Source organism: Cetorhinus maximus, chromosome 21 (assembly GCF_964194155.1).
Source record: "Cetorhinus maximus chromosome 21, sCetMax3.hap1.1, whole genome shotgun sequence".
NCBI lineage: Eukaryota > Metazoa > Chordata > Chondrichthyes > Lamniformes > Cetorhinidae > Cetorhinus > Cetorhinus maximus.
This window is the reverse complement of record NC_135899.1, coordinates 45,202,492-45,224,006: the sequence shown is the minus strand read 5'-3', so window position 1 is coordinate 45,224,006 and position 21,515 is coordinate 45,202,492. Positions and strand designations below refer to the sequence as shown.

Here is a 21,515-nt window from a genome sequence, read left to right as displayed (position 1 = left end):
CCAGTTGTGTGGTTGGAGAGAGTCTTAATCATGCATGAAAGCAAGGGATATCCAGTACCGTGGCCAAGTCTTTAAACCTGAAGGAGATCAATGTCTGTGTGAGTGCCACTCCGCAACAGTGGAACATCATAGTCATCCTTTCCTCATCCAACATCTTTACACAAGCCCTTCTAGGAGGAGTCAATGAAGTCGGGAGCAGAAACTCTGTCTGATTTTACCGCCCTTAGCCTAGAGAGAAAGTATTGGAGGTCACTTGAGGGCCCCTTTTTCAACTCAGGTAGCCCCACACAGCAGGTACTGAAACCTTTCTGCTTTGAATGACTAACTTGGTTGGCATATTTACCTTCTGAGCTTGCAGGAACATTTCTAATTGTGACGTATATGCTCATCAGTGATTCAAAATAAATTCCTATCATCTATAATGAAATGCAATACTTTCAATCTTGAAGTACACTAGAGAAAGTTCCTTGGGGATGAAGTGAATCATGCAAACCTTTTCTTGTATTTGTTCTGTTGTTATGTCACTACTAAAATTGAATGGGTATGATTGGTTAAAACGAGCACAGGGATTGTGATGCATGATTAATAGTACCCATTAATTCCAATGCAAGCAGCATGGAATCTCCAAACACCACATTCACTGACACACTTCTCCCTCTCTTGCAAAACATGGTGGTGCATAACCACAGCCAGCAGCCCCTAACCAGCAGGGGCAGGCACAGCCATATGTCCTCACCCCGATGGAGGGGATGGTACAGACCATTATTGGAACAGCCATGATTGAGGCTGAAATATTGAAGCTGACTTTATATTCCTACCTAATCCACCCTCTACATCTCATTTCTCCCTCATCCCATAATCTCTTCTGATTCGCAAACTGCAAATGGTGCAAACATGAGCTTCTTGCATCCCCTCCCCACCATCCCGGCCACCTTCCCTCAGTACAGCCCGACCGTTGTGCCTTTCCCCTTTCAGATACGTGAGAAGTACTACCTGCTGAGACACTGCTGCAGGAACCGAAGTCCAAGGAAACTGATGACGATGAAACACTATCACTCAATCTCACACCTTCAGCCATCAACTCACATTCTGGCACTACACATGCCATAGAGTTTAGAAAGAAGAAGGATCTTCATGTGGTGAATCACAGGGCATGAGTGACCTGCAGCCATGACAAGATGAAAGGGTCCCTCAGCTGCCAGCTCCCAAGGCAAAGTCATACATGCGTTCTGCTGCAGATGACTCAAATGCGGACTTTAGTGAGGTAGTGTATAGGAAAAGGCTGATAGACATGCACACAGAAATTATGGTGCATTGACAGGCTTGCCGAAAAGCCTTCTGTCATTGTCAAAGAGCATAGAGGAGTTCAGCATTAACATGGCCCAGGGCTTTGCACTTGGAAGCCATCATCTCCAGTTTGGGAGTGGTGCCCATCTCCATGAAAACACTTGTAGACCCAACCATGATGCAGCGTCTGATGATCGCTGTTTTAGCTTTCATTGCCAAGCAAGTAACAGCCACCCAAAATTTGAGGGTAGGATTTTCCGGTCCCACCTGAAGTCAACGGACCTTTTGCTGGTCCGTCAAATTTTCCGCCCTGCCCGTGATGATTCCCGAGGAGGACGGGACTAGAAAATCCCACCCTGTGTGTAGTGGAAGTTCAGGCTGAGGTCTTGAGATTGATGCTTGTTGCCATGCAGGCTCTGACTGATGTCATCATGCCTGTGAATGTCACTGCTCAAAAGGAGCAAGCACGGTCTCACAACAGTCCAAAAATCTGTCCTTCAACAGATTATCAGGATTGCTAAACTGCCACCCTGAGGGAGTTGCAGTGACTTCATATAGCTGGAAATTGCCGTCTATAGGATGACAGCATTTGTTCTCCCACCATTGCCACGCCAACAATGCCCTTACTGTTGTTTGTCAGACAGACAGCCCATACTAACTGCCACACGATTCTGAAGCCAGGCTCTCACGACCCAGAGCTGCTTGAGTTTGTTCTGCAAGGTTATCTGCAGTCTGCCCCAGTGAAAGTCAGCAGCTTTTTACTACCCATGCCGCAGCCACTAGGAAGTGTACTAGGGCAGTGACAGATGAAAGACAGGCACTAAGAGAGTGTACAAGAGTGATTAATTGACTTTTGTCTGGAATATTGTTGGTTTGTTTGATAAAGTTGGTTTGGAATGTTTGTTTTGTGGTCACTTTTATTTCCGTATTATGGCCAGGAGGACACTGTGATGCAGTGACAGAAATAAGAAAAGGTATGGGACATTTTTAGAATAGGGATTTGAAGTTATTTTCACTGGAATCATAATCAGATGTGTTGATCTTGGACAGCCTGACCAGAAAAAGGATGTGTTGGTTGCCTCCTCCCTTCCTCCTGCTCTTCTCTCCCTCCTTCTCCTGAACCACTCACCGTATCCTGTATCCTCATGATGGTTGGTTTTGAAGGATACAACAGACCACAACAAATTGTGACACATGCTCTATAGAGTAGTACAGGGCTGCTCTAGAGTGAGCCAAACAACAGAAACACTGCTTGACCATTCTAATGCTCAGTGATGTTTTGTGTGACAGCATGGCTCTTAAATGCATGCTGGCCACTCGCGGTTGGTTTGCACATGGGAGTAATGAGTCATAAATGAATATCCCTTTTACCCCAACAGCCTCTATCTGGTTTGAAGTGGTTGGTCAAATATGGAGGGAACTGCAGACTGGCACAGAATAAAAGCATCATGACGGTGCCAGGATACTGTTGATGTGCTGAATCCCTCGCCATCAACATCCTAGGTTACCATTGACCAGAAACTTAACTGGACTAGCCATATAAATACTGTGGCAACAAGAGCAGGTCAGAGGCAGGGAATTCTGTGATGAGTAACTCACCTCCTGATTCCACAAAGCCTGTCCACCATCTTAAGGCACAAGTCAGGAGTGTGATGGAATACTCACCACTTGACTGGATGAGTGCAATTCCAAAAACACCTAAAAAGCTCAACACCATCCAGGACAAAGCTGCCTGCTTGATCGGCACCCCATCCATCAACTTAAACATTCACGTTCTCCACCCCCAATTCACAGTGGCAGATGTCTATTATATACAAGAAGCACTGCAGCAACTCGCCAAGGCTTATTCAACTGCATCTTCCAAACCCGCAACCTGTACTTAGAAGGACAAAGGCAGCAGATGCATGGGAACACCATCAAGCGCAAGTTCCCCTGCAAGCCACACATCCTGGAACTCTATTGTCATTCCTTCGCTGTCACTGGGTCAAAATCCTAGAACTCCCTTCCTAACACCACCAGATGGACTCCAGCAGTTCAAGAAGGCAGCTCACCACCACCTTCTCAGGGGCATTTAGGGATGAGCAATAAATACTGGCCTAGCCAGCGATGTTTACATCCCATGACTGAATTTAGAAAAATACCAACTGCATTTTCAAAAAATAGAACTTTTGCAGCTGCAGTACATCTCGGCATTTAGAGGCAGCAACCACAAAGTAAAGAATGTGAAGTCGATGGCCATGCACCGTGAGGGGAAAGCCCACTATCCTGCACAATGCACCTGCTGCTGTCTGGTTAGAGAGAACATGAATTATGCCCCTCTCCTGGCATTGAGAAAATCAATCACCTCCCTTATGCAGCAATAGATGGCAAACTGGGAGATGTGAGAGATGTTGTCATCTCCAAGCTGGAAGGATCCCAATTCAAAGAAATTCATGGTCACGGGCACCTTCACTGCCACCGGTAGCACCATAATGGCCCTGCTTTGAGGCTGAAAGTCAGCTGCAGGAGGTGGCAGATTTCAGTGAGCTGATCCTTCATAAAACAGAGATGATTTTCTTGCTTTAGGTTGAAGTAAAAGAAGTGCTCCCCAAAGACCCTCTATGGATAAGACCTTCCTTCTATGCTACAGGCCAAGGGGGATGATAACTCGGAGCAAGTGAAGACTTGAAGTCAGAATCAAGGCTTTCACCTCTCCAGGTTGACTTTGCCAATTACATCAGTGGAAAACTCACAGTATCCCTACAAACTCAGACAGAACCAGTAGAAATCGATCAGCAACTAACCTGGATGTATTTAGATGATCCCTTAAAAACTATTGGTGGGTTTGTCTGTCCTGCTGCTAAACACATATTCACCTGTGCAAGTTTAAGAGAGGGCATTAGCTAGAGCAGCGAAGTTAGAAATGACAGCACTGGTGTCAAATTAGCATTGCGTACTGGCTGATGTTATGATCTGCCTACTCCCAGAGCACACTCCTCAGACCTGCGCTAATGCCCTCAGTAAAATGGCATTCAAAACAGATTTTGCTGGAAGTGTGCATGCACAGTGCGGACTCCATTTTGGTATCAAAATGGCACCTGCAGCACCAAAACAGAGCCGAATTTTACAACCAATGGGCGGAATTTTCTGGCTCCATTAGAAGTCGAAATTAATTTGGCGGGAGGCAAAAAAAAGTTTCCCAATGGCAGGATAAACTGTTGGAACTTTGTTCTCCCAACTTTCAAGGCGAGTTAAGGGCGGATCGAGCTTCCCAAGGAACCATGTCAGGACCCCATTTGCATGCATTGGCATCTCAAGCATGCTCATTAAAGGCCACCTCGTCAGAATTAAGTTCACCCTCGAAATTAAGTTCCCCGCCATCCCGAATTTAGAACGCCCAGTTTTACAACTGTATGTAAGTGGTGTGTACCTGGCAAACTCATTTCTTCCAAAACTTTGAGCTCTGTAGGTCTTGCTTTCTCCTTCTTGGTGACCTTGCATAACTTCACTTGAGTGTCATTAGCAAATGCTGCACCAAGGTTGGACAAGGGAGGCAGGTGCAGGCTGGAGGTGGGGGGAGGGCAGTAGGGTGAAAGGGTAGAGCAAAGACTGGACAGGGGAAACAGGGTTACACGGGAAGACTAGGGAGAGTGTCCAGGAAAGGGTGGGGAAGAGTGTCTGGGAAAGGAAAGGGGTAGGGTGGGGTGTCTTAGAGGGCAGGGTCAGTGGTGTCAATGATAGGTCGTTGGGGGAGAGATACTTGTGATAGGAGGGAACAGTTACAGTCTGAGGGTGGAATGGGATGCGGTAGGGTGGCAGATCCAGGGTGAGTGTCTGGTAGGTGAAGGTCTCATCAGGTTGGTCGCAGAAGGGGACAAGCCAACTGGCTTGGATAACGGGAGGGGGCAGGGTAATGGTGGGCATGGGGGACAGCAATGGGTATCAGCTCTGAGGGGAGATAAGGTATGTAGAGGTGGATCGTGATAAGGTCACACGGGAACGGGGAAGTTCAAGGGTGACAAAGGGAAGAGGAATGGTGATGTTGGGTGGGTCAAGGGTAATGCAGGGAAGTTGGTGGGTCACAGGGAGAGGGTGGAAGGTGGTAGAGTGAGTTTGAAAGGTGGCGCACAAGTGGCCAACTAAAGGGACATTCTAATAATCATGAAGCAACTGGATGTCAAAGATGCTCACTTGTGTTCTCTCTCTGATGAAGCCCACATTGCAGCAGGTTTGTCCCTGACTCATGGGTCTCATAACACTGAGATCTTAGTAAGGAGTGGAGCTGCCATTCATTCTGTGCCATTTGCCATCGGCTGCAGTCAGAGACAGGGGTGAAGGAAGTGATGAAGATGAAATGCCTCCAAGGGGCACGGCTGGTAGAGGGCAGCCAACTCGCAACTCCAAACTTCCATCCTCCCGGATGAATGGTAATGGTTGATAAAGGGTCATGTGGTTAGTCTTTCTATGCTGCCAAGGCAATGGTCTCTCTATAGAGTTTCGAGGGTAGTGGAAACAAAAGCAGAAAAGTGCCCACATGAGGCTTCTTGAACATGGCTAACATCACCCTGGCGAGAGAGTAATGTCTCCATTAGTATTCATGTATAAATGGAGGGAACACCCATCTCTGGTCCTCGAGGATGTCCTTTACCTGGAAGAGATGGGGTGGCCATGTCTAAACATAGGCCAGGTGAAGGGCTTAACACTTGCCTGCTGGCTTTGAGACGGAGGGGAACCTGGAAAGGACATGCTCACTTAATATATCACTTCAATTCATTCATACATCTCCTGAGATGTCGATGATGCAGGCTGCAGACAACCCTGCCTTGGTAATAGCTCTCATCCAGATGAGGAGAAGGTGGGCCTGTAACCAGTTGACACAGGACCATGACGAGCAAGGACCTGAGCAGCAAGAGGCAGTGTGGCCTCTATAAGGTCAAGAGGCAGGCAAACATGGACCACTGCAATGGCTAGCATTGGCCCAACCATGGGTGTATCCCTGGCAGTACTCTTATTTAGAGATGAATGAAAGGCAATGCCAGAGGTGCCCTCATATGTCCCAGGATGTGGTTGCTCACATCCACAAGCTTCTCCATTACGAGCTGCGGCGCAAAGACTCTGGAGGAGTAGAGCAGAGCTCCTGGCCTACAATGAGTGAATCTCTATCTAGGTGCCAGGACCTTCAACCACATGAGGCAAGTGTGGGGTTGGCAACTTCCTGCCTGCCCTGCCACAAGATGCGCTAATGCATAATTAATGAGCTGAAAGGCGGAAGATCGCGCATGTTCACCTACCTCGCCGCCCAGAAGAAATCACACCGACTTTCCAGCCCACCACTGTTAGTATAAAATTGAAAGACTGCTTAAAGAGTATTCAGTGGCTCAGCAGACTGGGAAGTGAGAGAGAGGAGGAGAAACAGGACAAAGTGTAGAGTTTACAGACCATCATAGAAAAATATGAAAGCTATTAAGACTGAAGTAATGAAAACAAGAATAAAAACTTGGCAAGAAAATACAGAGATGTAATATCAGATTTACCTCCGGAGATGATGTAGAAAAGAGCTGAGCCTGATGCATATTTTGTATTTGTTCATAAGATTCAGGCATCACTGGGAAGGCCACATTTATTGCCAATCTTTAATTGCCCTTGAGAAGTTAATGATGAGCTGCCTCTTTGAACCGCTGCAGCCAATCTGATGTAGGTATACCCATGGTGCACTTAAGGAGGGAGTTCCAGGATTTTAACCCAGCAAAGGAACCCAGTGAATGAACAGCAATATAATTCCAAGTCTGGATGCTGTGTGACTTGAAGGAGAATTTGTCTCTCGCATTCACATACACACACACACACACACAGTCTCATACACTTCCCCCACACTCACTCAGTCACACTTACTCAATTGCCCACACACCCACTCTCTCATTCCCCCCCACCCCTCCCCAAAACTCACAAATGCACTCTCTCAGTGCCGGCCCCTGCCTCCACACACTCTCAGACCCACATACTCACCAGGGCACCATCTCCTTCACGGGTCCGACACAACTTCACCCTCCCGGGCCACCAAAACATCACTCTCTACAGGCCCAACGTACCTGGCTCCCCTGGCCCGGCAGCCATCAGCACACTCAACAATGCTGGTATTCACTGCTCCTCCAATCAGAGACAGTTTCTCTCCCTCATTTGCTGTCGATAGGCTCGCTACTGAGCCTATCAGCAGCAAAAACAGGGGAGAAGCAGTCTCTGATTGAAGGAGCAACTCCATGCAGAATCTTCCATTGAAACTCACCTGTTTGACTGGAATTTTGAAAACTGGCTGGGCGCCGCATAGAGGGGATTCCAGCCTGCAGGCTGTACGTCGGACAAGCCTGTGTAGGGCCGAGGCAGCTGAAAGAACAACCGCCAATGGAGGAGTGATGACATTTGCGGATACACAAATGCCAGAATTAGAAGAGTGCAGGTATCAGAGGGATGTACGGGTGGCGGAGATTAAGAGGTAGGGAGGGGTGAAGCCATTGATGATTTGTAAACAACGATGAGACTTTCAAAACAGATGTTGCTGAACCGGGAGACAATGTAGACCAATAAGCACGTGGGTGGACAGTGAACGGGAGTTGATACGAGCAGCAGTTTTTATGTAGGGTGGTAGATGGGAGACTGGCCAGGAAAAAGTTAGAATGGTCAAGCTTGGATGATGGAGCAAGAGGTGGGACTCATGGTCCGAATGAGCACAGAGAGAGCATAATGGGATATTAGGACAGAAACTAGAGGCTGGAGGAACCTTAGAGGAAGTTTGACCCAGTGTGACGGGGCAGCTGAATGGCTGGCCACAATCATAGTGACAAAAAAGTCTATGATCTCCTCACAACTCAGGGGTGAGGGTAGACGATACAGAGAGGAGTGAAAAGATGGTTTGCATTGTAGAAGAGAAACCAAGAATTATCTTTGCATTCCAGGATGATTCTGGTATATTTTGGCAGAGAAGAGTAGGACACGACACTGCCATGTCCTCGAAGAATTTTAGACATTTCAATTAGATCATCTCTCTTTCTTTTATACCCCAGTGAATACATACCCAATCTACTCAATCTTTCCTCTTAGGACAACCTCCTCATCCTAGGAATCAATATAGTGAACCTTTGTCGCCCCACTTCCAAGGCAAGTATGTACTTCCTTAGGTGGGGAGATCAATACTGCACACAGTACTCCAGGTGTGGTCTCATCAAAGCCCTATATAATTCCAGCAAAACTTCCTTAGTTTTATACTCAATTCCCCTTACAATAAATGAATGACATGGGCCTTGTTCACATGTGAATGGACATTCTGGAGGGAGCGATGGAGATTGGTGGTGATGGCTGAACTGTTAGCAGAATCCATTGGGTGAGCGCACGCCTGTTGAGGAGTGATTTAATATCACATTACTGTTCTCTTCTAATTTGGGCATTCCCATTGTTGCTCTGGCCATTCTTTATTGCACACCTAGCATGAGGTGAAAGTAGCAATTTTTTTTCTGATCATTAGATTACTACATCAAAACAATTCATTCCTACAACATTTGTAAGGTACGATTAGATAGTAGTAACATGCATGCTTACTATAGCAGGGAATCTTGGACAATATGGATGACTCATTGGTAGTTTGGGCCCTCAGTTTGGTACCCTCCACTCAACTCCATGTACACTTACGCACATAATAATGTTCCTAAACTGTCAGCTTTGGATTTAGGTTAATCTGCGCTGTCTTGTACTAGCCTTGAGAGTACCTCACCAACATTGCCATCCCATATAAGTTCTTTATATCAGGAACTTGAGATTGCTACCGTTAGACCCTTGGATTGTGTTGTCCATGTTGAATTATATTGGGGAGTGGTGGAGTAATCTTGAGCGCTGTTTATCTTAGAGGGCAATGTTGCTACCAAGAGAATGCTAGAGCAACACAGAAATATTCAGTCTGGTGGCTCTTTTTTTTATATTCACCCATGGGATGTGAACATCACTTTCAGCATTTATTGTCCATCCCTAATTTCCCTTGAGCAACCGTAGTGAGCTGCCTTCTTGTACCACTGCTGCCCATGTCAGCACTATAAAGCAGTTCCAGGATTTGGACCTAGTGATAGTGCATGAACAGCAATATAGTCCCAAGTCAGGATGCTGTGTGATTTGGGAGGAAACTCGCAGATGGTGGCGTTTCCAGGGGTCTGCTGCCCTTGTTCTTCTAGGTGGTAGAGGTCACCGATTTGGAAGTTGCTGTCGAAGGAGCCTTGGCAAGTTATTGCAGCACACCTCGTAGACAGTACATAGAGTCATAGAGCTATCGAGGTCTACAGCACAGAAAAAGGCTCTTCGGCCCATCGAGTCTGCGCCAGTCAAACAAGTACATAACTATTCTATTCCCATTTTCCAGCACTAGGTCCATAGCCTCGTATGCCATGGCATCGCAAGTGCACATCCAAATACTTCTTAAATGTTATGAGGGTATCTGCCTCGACCACCCTTTCAGGGAATGAGTTCCAGATTCCCATCACCCTCTGGGTGAAAAAAATTCTTCCTCACATCCCCTCTAAACCTCCTGCCTCTTTCCTTAAATCTATGCCCCCTGGTTATTGATCCCTTCACCAAGGGGAAAAGTTCCTACTTGTCTACTCTATCTATGCCCCTCATAATCTTATACACCTCAACCATGTCCCCCCTCAATCTCCTCTGCTCCAGGGAAAATAACCCCAGTCTATCCAATCTTTCCTCATAACTAAAACTCTCCAGCCCACGCAACATCCTGGTAAACCTCTGCTGCACTCTCTCTAGTGCAATCACATCCTTCCTATAATGTGGATTCCAGAATTGCATGCAATACTCTAGCTGTGGCCTAACCAGCATTTTATACAGTTCCAGGATAATCTCCCTGCTCTTATATTCTATGCCTTGGCTAATAAAGGCAAGTATCCCATACGTCTTCTTAACCACCTTATCTACGTGTCCCGCTACCTTAAGGGACCGGTGGACAAGCATACCAAGGTCCCTCTGATCCTCGGCACTTCTCAGGGTCCTACCATTCATCGTGTACTCCCGTGCCTTGTTTGTCCTGTCAAGTGCATCGCCTTAAATTTATCCAGATTAAATTCCATTTGCCACTGATCAGCCCATCTGACCATCCTGTCTATATCCTCCTGTAATCTAAGGCTATCCTCCTCACTATTTACCACCCCACCAATTTTCGTGTCATCCGCAAACCTACTGATCAACCCTCCTACTTTCAAGTCTAAATCGTTTATATATACCACAAACAGCAAGGGATCCAACACCGATCCCTGTGGAATCCCACTGGACACAGGCATCCAGTCACAAAAACACCCCTTGACCATCACCCTCTGCTTCCTGCCACTCAGCCAATTCTGGATCCAATTTGCCAAATTGCCTTGGATCCCATGGGCCCTTACCTTCATTATCAGTCTCCCATGTGGACCTTATCAAAAGCCTTGCTGAAGTCCAAGTAGACTACGTCAAATGCATTGCCCTCATCTACACACTTGGTCACGTCTTAGAAAAATTCAATCAAATTGGTCAGACATGACCTCACCTTAACAAAACCATGCTGACTGTCCTTGATTAATCCCTGCCTCTCCAAGTGCAGATTAATTCTGTCCCTCAGAATTGCTTCCAATAGCTTCCCCACCATTGAGGTTAGACTGACTGGCCTGTAGTTCCCTGGTTTATCCCTTTCTCCCTTCTTGAATAACGGTACCACATTGGCTGTCCTCCAGTCCTCTGGCGCCTCTCCTGTGGCCAGACAGGTCTTGAAAATTGCTGCCAGCATCCCTGCTATCTCCCCCCTTGCCTCACTCAACAGCCTGGGATACATTTCATCTGGGCCTGGAGATTTATCTTATTTTAAGCCTGCCAAACCACTTAGAACCTTCTCACTTTCTATGCTAATTTCATTAATTATATCACAGTCCTTCTGCCTGATTTCCATACCCATGTCATCTCTCTCACTTGTGAACACCGACGCAAAGTATTCATTTAGAACCCTACCTACGCCTTCCGGCTCCACACACAAATTACCACTATGGTCCTTAATTAACCCTACTCTTTCCCTAGTTATCCTCTTACTCTTAATATACTTGTAAAATAACTTTGGATTTTCCTTTATTTTACCTGCCAATGTTTTTTCATGCTCTCTTTTTGCTCTCCTAATTTCCTTTTTAAGTTCCCCCTACACATTCTATACTCCTCTAGGGCTTCCGCTGTTTTGAGCCCTCGGTATGTGCCATAAGCCTCCCTTTTTCTCTTTATCCAATCCTGTATATCCCTTGACAAACAGGGTTCCCTGGATTTGTTGGTCCCACCCTTTATCTTTACCATGTTGGCTCTGTATTCTCCCTATTTCCTTCTTGAATGAGTCCCACTGCTCTGACACAAATTTACCTAATAGTAGCTGATCCTAGTCCACTCTGGCCAAATCATATCTGATCTTATTAAAATTGGCCTTCCCCCAATTTAGGACTCTGATTTCTGGCCCATCCTTGTCCTTTTCCATAACAGTCTTGAATCTAACGGAGTTATGATCACTATCTGCAAAATGCTCCCCTGCTGATACCTCTACCACTTGCCCGGCTTCATTCCCTAAAATTAAGTCCAGGACCGCCCCCCTCTCTTGTAAGACCTTCTACGTATTGGTTTAAAAAGCTCTCCTGGATGCATTTTAAGAATTGCGCTCCCTCTAAACCTATCACACTATGACTAACCCAGTTAATGCTGGGGAAGTTGAAATTCCACACTGTTACTTCCCTATTATTTTTACACTTCCCTGAAATTTGCCTACATATCTGCTCTTCTATTTCTCTCTGACTGTTTGGGGGCCTATAGTACACTCCTGGCAATGTGATCGCACCTTTTTTGTTTTTAAACCCATATGGCTTCATTTGAGGAGCCTTCTAAGATGTCACCCCTCCTTACTGCTGTAATTGATTCCTTGATCAAAATTGCGATACCCACACCTCTTTTACCTCCTTCCCTGTCTCGCCTGAAGACCCTATGTCCTAGAATATTGAGCTACCAATCCTGCCATTCTCTCAACCATGTCTCTGTGACAGCAACAACATTATACTTCCATGTGTTAATTTGTGCCCTCAACTCATCTGCCTTATTCGTCAGACTCCTTGCATGAAAATAAATACCATCCAACCTTGCCAAACTCCCTTGTGCCTTAACTGGCCTATAATTTCTATGCCTTCCAGACTCACTTGCTTTCTCTTCTAATTTTGGCTGTACATCTCCCCCTGCTGAACCTCCTCTCAGGATCCCATCCCCCTGCCAAGTTAGTTTAAACCCTCCCCAACAGCACTAGCAAACCTCCCCACAAGGATGTTGGTCCCATTATAGTTCAGTTGCAACCCGTCCGCATTGTACAGGTCCCACCGCCCCCAGAAATGGTCCCAATGTCCCAGGAATCTAAAGCCCCCCCCTCCTGCACCATCTCTCCAGCCACTCATTCATTTGGACTAACCTCCTATTTCTATACTCACTAGCACGTGGCACCGGAAGTAATCCAGAGATTACTACCTTTGAGGTCCTGTTTTTAAATCTGTTTCCTAGCTCCCTAAATTCTGCTTGCGGGACCTCATCCCTCTTTCTACCGATGTTGTTGGTATCAATATGTACCATGATCTCTGCCTGTTTGCCCTTGCCCTTTAGAATGCCCTGCAGCCGTTCAGTGACATCCTACACCTTGGCACCAGGGAGGCAACATACCATCCTGGAGTCACGTCTATGGCCGCAGAAACGCCTGTCTGTTCCCCTTACTATTGAGTCTCCTACCATTATTGCTCTTCCCCTCTTTTTCCTCCGCCCCTGTGCAGCTGAGCAACTGTTGCTACTGTGCACTGGTGGAGGGAGTGAATGCTTAAGATGGTGGATGGGGTGGCTTTCAAGCAGGCTGCTTTGTCCTGGATGGTGCTGAGTTTCCTGAATTGTATTTTTGTCCATGATGGCATTGCTGGCTATGCCAGCCTTTAATGCCCACCCCTAATCATCCTTGTTCAGAGGGCATTTTAGATTCGACCACATTACTGTGCGTCTGGAGTCACATGTAGGCGAGACCAGGTAAGGACAGCAGATTTCCTGTGAACCAGATGGGTTTTTATGACAATTGCAATGGTTTTGTGGTCATCATCAAATTTTTATTTAATTCAAATTTCGCCATCTGCCATACTAGTTTAGTGACAATACCTCTATGCCACTGCCTCCCAGGCAAGTGCAGAATATTTCAATTCACTCCTACTTGTGTCTTGTAGATGGTGGACAGACTTTGGAGAGTCAGGAACTGAGTTGCTCTTTGGAGAATTCCCAGCCTCTGACCTGCTCTAGCAACCACAGTATTTATATGAATGGTGTTGTTAAGTTTCTGGTCAGACTGGTCATTGGTAACCCCAAAGATGTTGATGGTGGGGCTTCAGCGATGATAATGCCATTGAATGTCAAGGGGAGATGGCTACATTCTCTTTTGTTGGAGATAGTCATTGCCTGGCATCTGTGTGGTCCAAAAGTCACCACTTATCAGCTCAATTCTGAACGCCTAAGGCTCTGTTGCCTCCTGCTATGCTCCAGTGCAGGTCCAATTATGAATGTGTATGAAGGGTAGATGAATAAAAATAAACAAATCAAATAAAATCTAAATGAACAGTAGCAAACTACTTCAGAGTTGTATTGATGGAGATATGGGTCCAGGTTGCCTGGCCACTTCAACCGAAGTCCAAGAGGCATAATAAATTACAGCAAAAGATCATTGTAGGGAAGAGTATCCTCTAAAATGGGAAGGTCAGATATTGCTAGAGAGACAGATGTAAATAGAGTCATAGTCAGATCAAAAGGGAGGCACATAGAGGCTACCGGAAAGCAGAGGCTGACAAAAAGCAAGAGGAACATTCATTCATGGAGAAAGAAATAAAGACAGACACAAACAGCTTGTATTGGGACAGCACCCCTCGAATGGAAGAAAATCTTTTATAGTGGATAGTAGAGGACACAGCAGGTGCTAGGAAAATTAAAGAGGTAAGGAACTAAAAGGCCACACAAAACCAGAGAAGAGTAGAGAGGAACATAGGCTTGGCAACTGCATCTTGCTGATTATTATTGTTGCACATTGTTTACCTTTTCGCTGTTTTATATCGACGTGTTTCTAAATCTGCTTTCTGCAATCCTTTGCAGATTCAGGATGTTGTAAAATGTCGAACAGGAAGCTGCAAAACTGAAGAGAATGAAAACTCACCTGATTCTTACAAAAATGGTCAAGTCCAGATTATGGTGAGTAAAGGACCAATTCACACAGAGCAGAACAGAAAGTAAAAACTGGCTCACCCTGACGGTAGTTACTCAAATATTTGTTGGAACATAAACTGTTTTGCAACAAGGAGTGGTTGAGGCATAAACTATTAAGTTTCTTAAGGAAAAGCTAGACAAATATTTAAAGCAGAGAAAGATACTGGGCTGTGAGGATAGATCAGAATTAGTTTTGGATTGCTGTAGCAAAGAGCCAGAATATACACACTGGGCCTTCCTGTGCCATAGCCTGCTGTGTGCTTTGGGTTAGCTTCAATATAAACTGGGTAACCTTTATCTCCACCATAGCAGAAGGGCCAACAAACTATTACTCAGGGAAATACCACAAGCAATCATTCAGCTCCCATGGATAAGACCAGCAGCAGCAGCTTTTGTGAAGGAATGTGCGAAATAGATATTAAAGCTGAGGTTTATATTTGTAAGGTTTCTGTATCAGTGATGTAAATCAGGAACCAGTCACAGAAAGCTATTGATCATACATTTCCATATGTTTATTCATATTATTTACCAATGCTCGACAGGAAAATAGCCTGTCCATTATATTTTACACAAGGGTGGAATTTAATGGGAAAAAGGTTGGTGGGGATGCTGGTGGTGGTGGATGGGGCTGAACACCAAACATGACCGATGCTGGTGCCATGAGATGACTTTCACTCGAAACAGTCAGAATTTGGCAACTGACCTAGGTGTGTGAGCGAAGCTTTAAGCATCAGGAGGTTGTCCAAAAGAATGAGGCATGCTGAGAGGTATTGCAGAAGAGAAAGGAAGGACAGCCAGCACTGCGGAAGCCTAAACCTGCCTTATGAGGTCTTATGTTCCTCCTGACTCCACAAAGAAAATGAAAAAGAAATGTGCCTTAAATAACCTCATTTGCACCCTGTAGCTCTGCCTGCTGCCTGCCAGCTGGTCAGTTGAACAGCCATGCCAAAAGGCTATACAACAAAGGATGATCTGACAGCCCCCCAGCAAGGGATGTGGGGGAGGGTTTGCAGTCAGAACTGGCGTGATGCAGAGGTTGGCAATCATGGTTTGGGAGAATCAGAGCTTGGAAATCAGGGCTGGTGAAGGAGGAAGCTGTCAATCAAGACTGGGGGGCCGAAGAGGGTGCATGTAAAGTTTGAGGCGGGAGAGGCTGGATATCAAGGATGGGGAAGGGGAGACTGGCGATCAGGCTGACAGGAGTGGGTGCAGCTGGATATTGAAGGAGGGGGACACTGGCGATCAAGGCTGAGGGAGGAGGAGGCTGGTGATCAAGGGTTTGGAAGAGGAGGCTGGCGATCGAGGCTGATGGAGGGAGAAGCTGGCGATCGAGGCTATGGGAGAGGGAGGCAGCTTTGCTGGCTAGGTCAGCATTTTTTGCCATTGACAAGGTGGTGGTGAGCTGCCTTCTTGACCTGATGCTGTCCATATGGTATAGGTACAACTACAGTACTGTTAGGAAAAGAGTTCCAGGATTTTTTAATGGTGTGACCATCAACACCTGTTATTGTTATGTTCATAATCTGTGAGTGCCAATATTATAATAAATTTGCTTTTATGCAATTGGCCTGAGTATGCTTCATTTATTTTATAGGTGCAGGATACACAACGTATGTAATGCTGGATGTGGGTGGCTTGAAACTTTATTGCACAGGCACAGAGTGTATCTTCGGGGCAAAGGAAAGGGTCATTTCAGACATCCGGGATGGTGGTGGCAGCTCTGGCATGAGGTGGTAGTGCTTATTTGGCAACCTAGCTGTAGGAGTGTTGGATCAAGGCATCCCTGGTGTCCCTGCCTTCCTGGAGGTTACCGAGGTCTGGCTGTACGCCCTCAGCATTCTCCTCACCGTGCTTATCTTCAAACTCACTACTGGATTCATCATCTGAGGCCTGTGGAGCTGCGTCAAGATCCTCTTCCTCCAGTGGGTCCCTCCTTGCCAGTGCCAGATTGTGGAGAGTGCAACATGCAACTGCTATCAGTGACACCCACTCTGGGGGTCTTGCAGTGCTCCCCATGAATGGTCCAGGCATTGGAAGCACATCTTGAGAAGACCCATGGTTCTCTCTACTACTGCCCTTGTGGAGGCATGGCCCCTGTTATATCGCTGCTCTGCCTCTGTTCTTGGGTGGCAGAGAGGCGTCATGAGCCACCTTTTCAAGGGATAGCCCTTGTCACCCAGCAGCCATCCATCCAGTCGGCTGGAGCACTGAAGAGCCTCGCCACCTGGGAATGTCTCAGGATGTACACATCATGGGAGCTGCCAGGGTACCTTGCACAGACTTGCAGAATATGCATCTTGTGGTCACACACTATATGCACGTTCATGGAGTGGAACGAAGGCACCCGGTTGACCCACTGGTGCCTTGATGGCCACATGTGTGCAGTCGATTGCACGCTGAATGTCGGGAACCCAGCAATTGCTGCAAAGCCTCTTGTTCGCTCAGCTGGCTGGCTTCGTGCATACAGAAATGCAGGAAAATCAATACCCGCCAGAACAGAGCATTAATCGCCAGCTTGACGCAACTGTTGCCAGCTGATTGGGACACTCCACAAAGGTCCCCCACTGAGCCCTGGAAAGAGCTGCTGGCATAGAAGTTGAGGGCCACTGCGACCTTTAGAGCCACTGGCATGGGGTGTCCACCCACACAGTCGGAGCTGATCTCAGGCCCGATCATCTGACAAATGGAGCTCACTGTCTCCTTTGAGAGACGGAGCCTCCTTCGGCATTGCACCTCAGACATATTGAGATAGCTGCATCGCTGCCTGTAAACCCTGGCAGCAGGATAGTGTCGTCTTCTGAGGCCTTTCTGCCTTGGACTAGCTGTTGGCCCTGTGCCCCTTGTGCCTGCACCTCTCCTCCCACAGGTCGCTCCCCTGAAAGCTGCATAGGGACATCTGGCCTCCTCTCCCTTCCACTCCTCTCTTACTCCTCAGAGGAGGTGCCTCCAGCGGAGACCACAACCCCCATTGCCAGGCTTACAGAAGACTGCCTGATACCTGGAAGTGTCCACACGGTCCGAATCCACAGGGGTCCTTGGAGACACCAATGAGTCCTGAAATTAAGCCTGGAAATGCTAAAAATGAAGCCACAAACAGAGATGAAGCTGTCAAATGCCAATAAGCCACCAGCAGCAAACCATCTACCAAACTCCTCACTACTCACACTGGCAGTGCTGCTGACCCTTTTTATCATGCCCGTGGATGAGGTTTTGCAAATTTTCACTGGCCACCTGCTTGTTTTGCCCATGCAACAAGCGCAAAAACCCAGGGGCAACATTAAATGAAATCAATTGGGTTTTTAAGGTCCTTAACTGGTCTCTTATTTAATGCTGGGTGCAGCTCCGACTCCCACGCGCGCCTGTCGACCGAAATATCGTATGAGTGTGCAATGATGTCGGGAGGCTTGCCTGATGTCACCCCGCATCATTTTACGCTCAAGGGTGTTAGGCGCATGCCCGAGGGTGTCGAGCGCACGCCGAGTAAAAAATTCTGCCACAAAGCTGTAATGAGGTCAGGAATGAGTGGCTCTGGCTGAACCCAAATTGTGCGTCAGTGAGCAGATTATTGCTGAGTAAGTGCTGCATGATAGCACTGTCTATGACACCTTCCATCACTTTGCTGATGATCAAGAGTTGACTGATGGGGAAGTAATTGGATTTGTCCTGCTTTTTGTAGACAGGACATACATGGACAATTTTCCACATTGCCAGGTAAATGCCAGTGATGTAGCTGTACTGGAACAGCTGGCTAGGGGCACAACTAATTCTGGAGCAAAAGTCTTCAGTACTACTACCATAATGTTCTCAGGGCCCAAATTATTTGCAGTATCTAATGCCTTCAGACATTTCTTGATATCGCATGGACTCAATCAAATTGGCTGAAGACTGGCATCTGTGATGCTGGGGAGCTCAGGAGGAGGCCAAGATGGATCATCAGTCCAGCACTTCTGGCTGAAGATGATTGCAAATGCTGTCTTTTGCACTGATGTGCTGGGCTCCCCCATCAATGAGGATGGGGATATTTGTGGAGCCTCCTCCTCCTGTTAGTAGTTTAATTGTCCACCACCATTCGCAACTGGATGTGGCAGGACTGCAGAGCTTAGATCTGATCCATTGGTTGTGGGATCTCTTAGCTCTGCCTATCACATGCTGCTTTCACTGTTTGGCATGTAATTAGTCCTGTGTTGTAGCTTCACTAGATTAACACCTTATTTGTAGGTATGCCTGGTGCTGCTCCTGATATGCCCTCCTGCAATCTTCACTGAACCAGGGTTGATCCATCGGTTTGATGGTAATGGTAGAATGGGGGATACACAAGTCATGAAGTTACAGATTGTGGTTGCATACAATTCTGCTGATGACCCACAGTGCCTTATGGATGCCCATTTTTGAGTTGCTTGATCTGTTTGAAATCTATCCCATTTAACATGGTGGTAGTGACACATTACATGGCAGGTGGGGTATCTTTAATACTGCCATGAGCAAACGCCTCTGCGACAAGGTTTTTTCCTCTTGTTGGCTCCCTCACCACAGACCCAGTCTAGCAGCTATGTCTTTTAGGACTTGGCCAGTTCAGCCAGTAGTGGTGATTTGAGCCACTCTTGGTGATGGACATTGAAAACCGCCCCCAAGAGTACATTCTGTGCCCTTGCCACTCTCAGTGCTTCTTTCAATTGGTGTCCAACATAGTGAAGTACTAATTCATCAGCTGAAGGAGGAACGATAAGTGGGGATCAGCAGGAGGTTTCCTTGCCCATGGGACTTCATGGGGTCTGGAGTCAATGTTGAAGACACCCAGGGCAATCCATTTCGACAGTATATCACTGTATCACCGCCTCTGGTGGGTCTGTCCTGCTAATAGGACAGGACATACCCTTCGATGGTAATGGTGGTGTCTCGGACATTGTCTATAAGATATGATTCTGTGAGTATAACTGTGTCAGACTGTTGCTTGACAGCTCTCCCAATGTTGGCACAAGCCCCAAGATGTTAGTAAGGAGGACTTCAGGGTAAATAGGGCTGTGTTTGCTGTTGTCTTTTCCGGTGCCTAGGTCAATGCCGAATGATCCGTCCGTTTTTATTCCTTTTGGACTTCGTATGAGATACAACTAAGTGGCTTGCTAGGCCATTTCAGAGGGCATTTAAGAGTCTACCACATTGCTATGGGTCTGGAGTCATATAAATGCCAGGCCACCTCAGCTACCTAGGTAGATTCCTAAAAACCAGATGGGTTTTTATGAAAATCAACAATGGTTTCATAGAGACTAGCTTTATGTTCCAGATTTATGAATTGAATTTAAATTCCACCAGCCACTGTGGTGGGATTTGAACCTGTGCCCTCAGACCATTAGCCTGGGCCTCTGGATTTCTACTCATTGCAATAACTGCTAGCATTGCTTGTGACATTCCCACTCTGCCACAGCCTCCCTCCTCCTGACCCAGAGGAGTGCTAAAACAGGCACCTAACCTGGTGGAGCCAGTAACTCCTGCTTCCCATTCACTGCCAAGTTTCCCAACCCTAGGAAACCCACACAACAACAGTCAAATTTGATCGGGGCACCTTTTGCATTGTACAAGCCTGAATGTAATGTTCCATCTCTCCAAAGCAGATGACTTGGACACCCCGATATGTGCCAACATAAAAATGGCAACATGTGTGATGGATAGGAGTAGAGATCACACATTTCAGTTATTCATCTCTGACCCTCTGCCACCTGTCATGGGGGTTTAATATTGAGGCCCTTATAGCAATCAAGGTGAGCATGAAGCTGTTGTAAAAACTCACCTAGTTCCTTAATGTGAACACCTAGTCTGATCTATAGAGACTGTCTCCAGTCCCTCATCCTTGTGATTGTCTCTGAACTGCCCTCTAAAGTGACCTAGCAAACCAATCAGTAGTACGAAGTTGCTACAAAGAATAACGTCATTGCTAAAGGTCCTGGAATAGTCTGCCTTGCTGTGCTGTCGGAGTACCTTCACCACAAGGACTACAATGTTTCAAGAAGGTGGCTCACCATCACCTTCTCAAGACAAATAAAGTTTGACAATAACTGCATGCTTTGCAGCAACACCTACATATCAAGAATGAATAAAAATATTATCAGGCTATATCACACAACTTATAATTTAGCACACAAACATGCCATTGCTTTTGTCTGTAAAATATTTAATCTACGAATGGCATATTAGAATTTGTGCACACTACCCACAACAGGGATTATGAGCACCCATCGCCCAGTAGGCCAGAGCTACAGCAGCACAACAGAAGGCCAGGTAGGCGTTGATCCATAATCAGATGGCAGTTCATGAATTTCAGAGCCAGAGTTTGGGAGGGGGCTAGAATTTTGAATTTCTGAAATATCAAGCGGACAGACTCTCACCTGACTTCTCATTCAGGGTCTCGGTATCTACTTTTACTATTCTAGAAACAAGGAAAGGGTGCTTCAGAACAGTCTGATTTCCAACAGCTGAAAGTCTCTAATTTATTGTATTTTTTTGTTTCTTGCTGCCTTTTTATAGACAGATTTTGAAAAGGATGTGGACCTAGCCTGCCAGTCAGGTAAGAAATGCTTTAGATCCTAGAGTGGCATGACTGGCATTAGCTATTAATATTTTGCCCTACTGTCACTCTGCTTAATATTATTCATAGGAAAAATGAACAGCTGAGTATTAATATGAATGATACCAAGACTGATTTAACTTTGGCGCTCATCTGCATTCACCAATTTATATTATATGTTTACTTTTGGTTATTTTTAATATAATAAAAATAGTACATGTGCACACGTTTCTCATCTGTTATTTCACACTTCATGGGCAGAATTTATTCCCTTCCCTGTGGCAGGTCTGAAGCTGGGAGGGCATTTAATCAGGCAGGAAGGTGACGGGTGGGTAACCCGTCACCTTCTTGCCTCCATCCAGATTAAGTCTATGGCAGTAAG

General features: G+C 46.4%; 1 protein-coding gene across 1 annotated transcript in view; it reads left to right on the top strand.

Annotated features, from left to right (window-relative positions):
• The window catches only part of adgrb2 (adhesion G protein-coupled receptor B2), a 1,091,625-nt gene that overhangs the window by 978,922 nt on the left and 91,188 nt on the right, over positions 1–21,515 (top strand). Inside the window, exons 27-28 of the mRNA XM_078566906.1 lie at positions 14,464–14,559; positions 21,094–21,133. Of these exons, the coding sequence (XP_078423032.1) occupies positions 14,464–14,559; positions 21,094–21,133 (136 nt within the window). The remainder of the gene's footprint in view (positions 1–14,463; positions 14,560–21,093; positions 21,134–21,515) is intronic.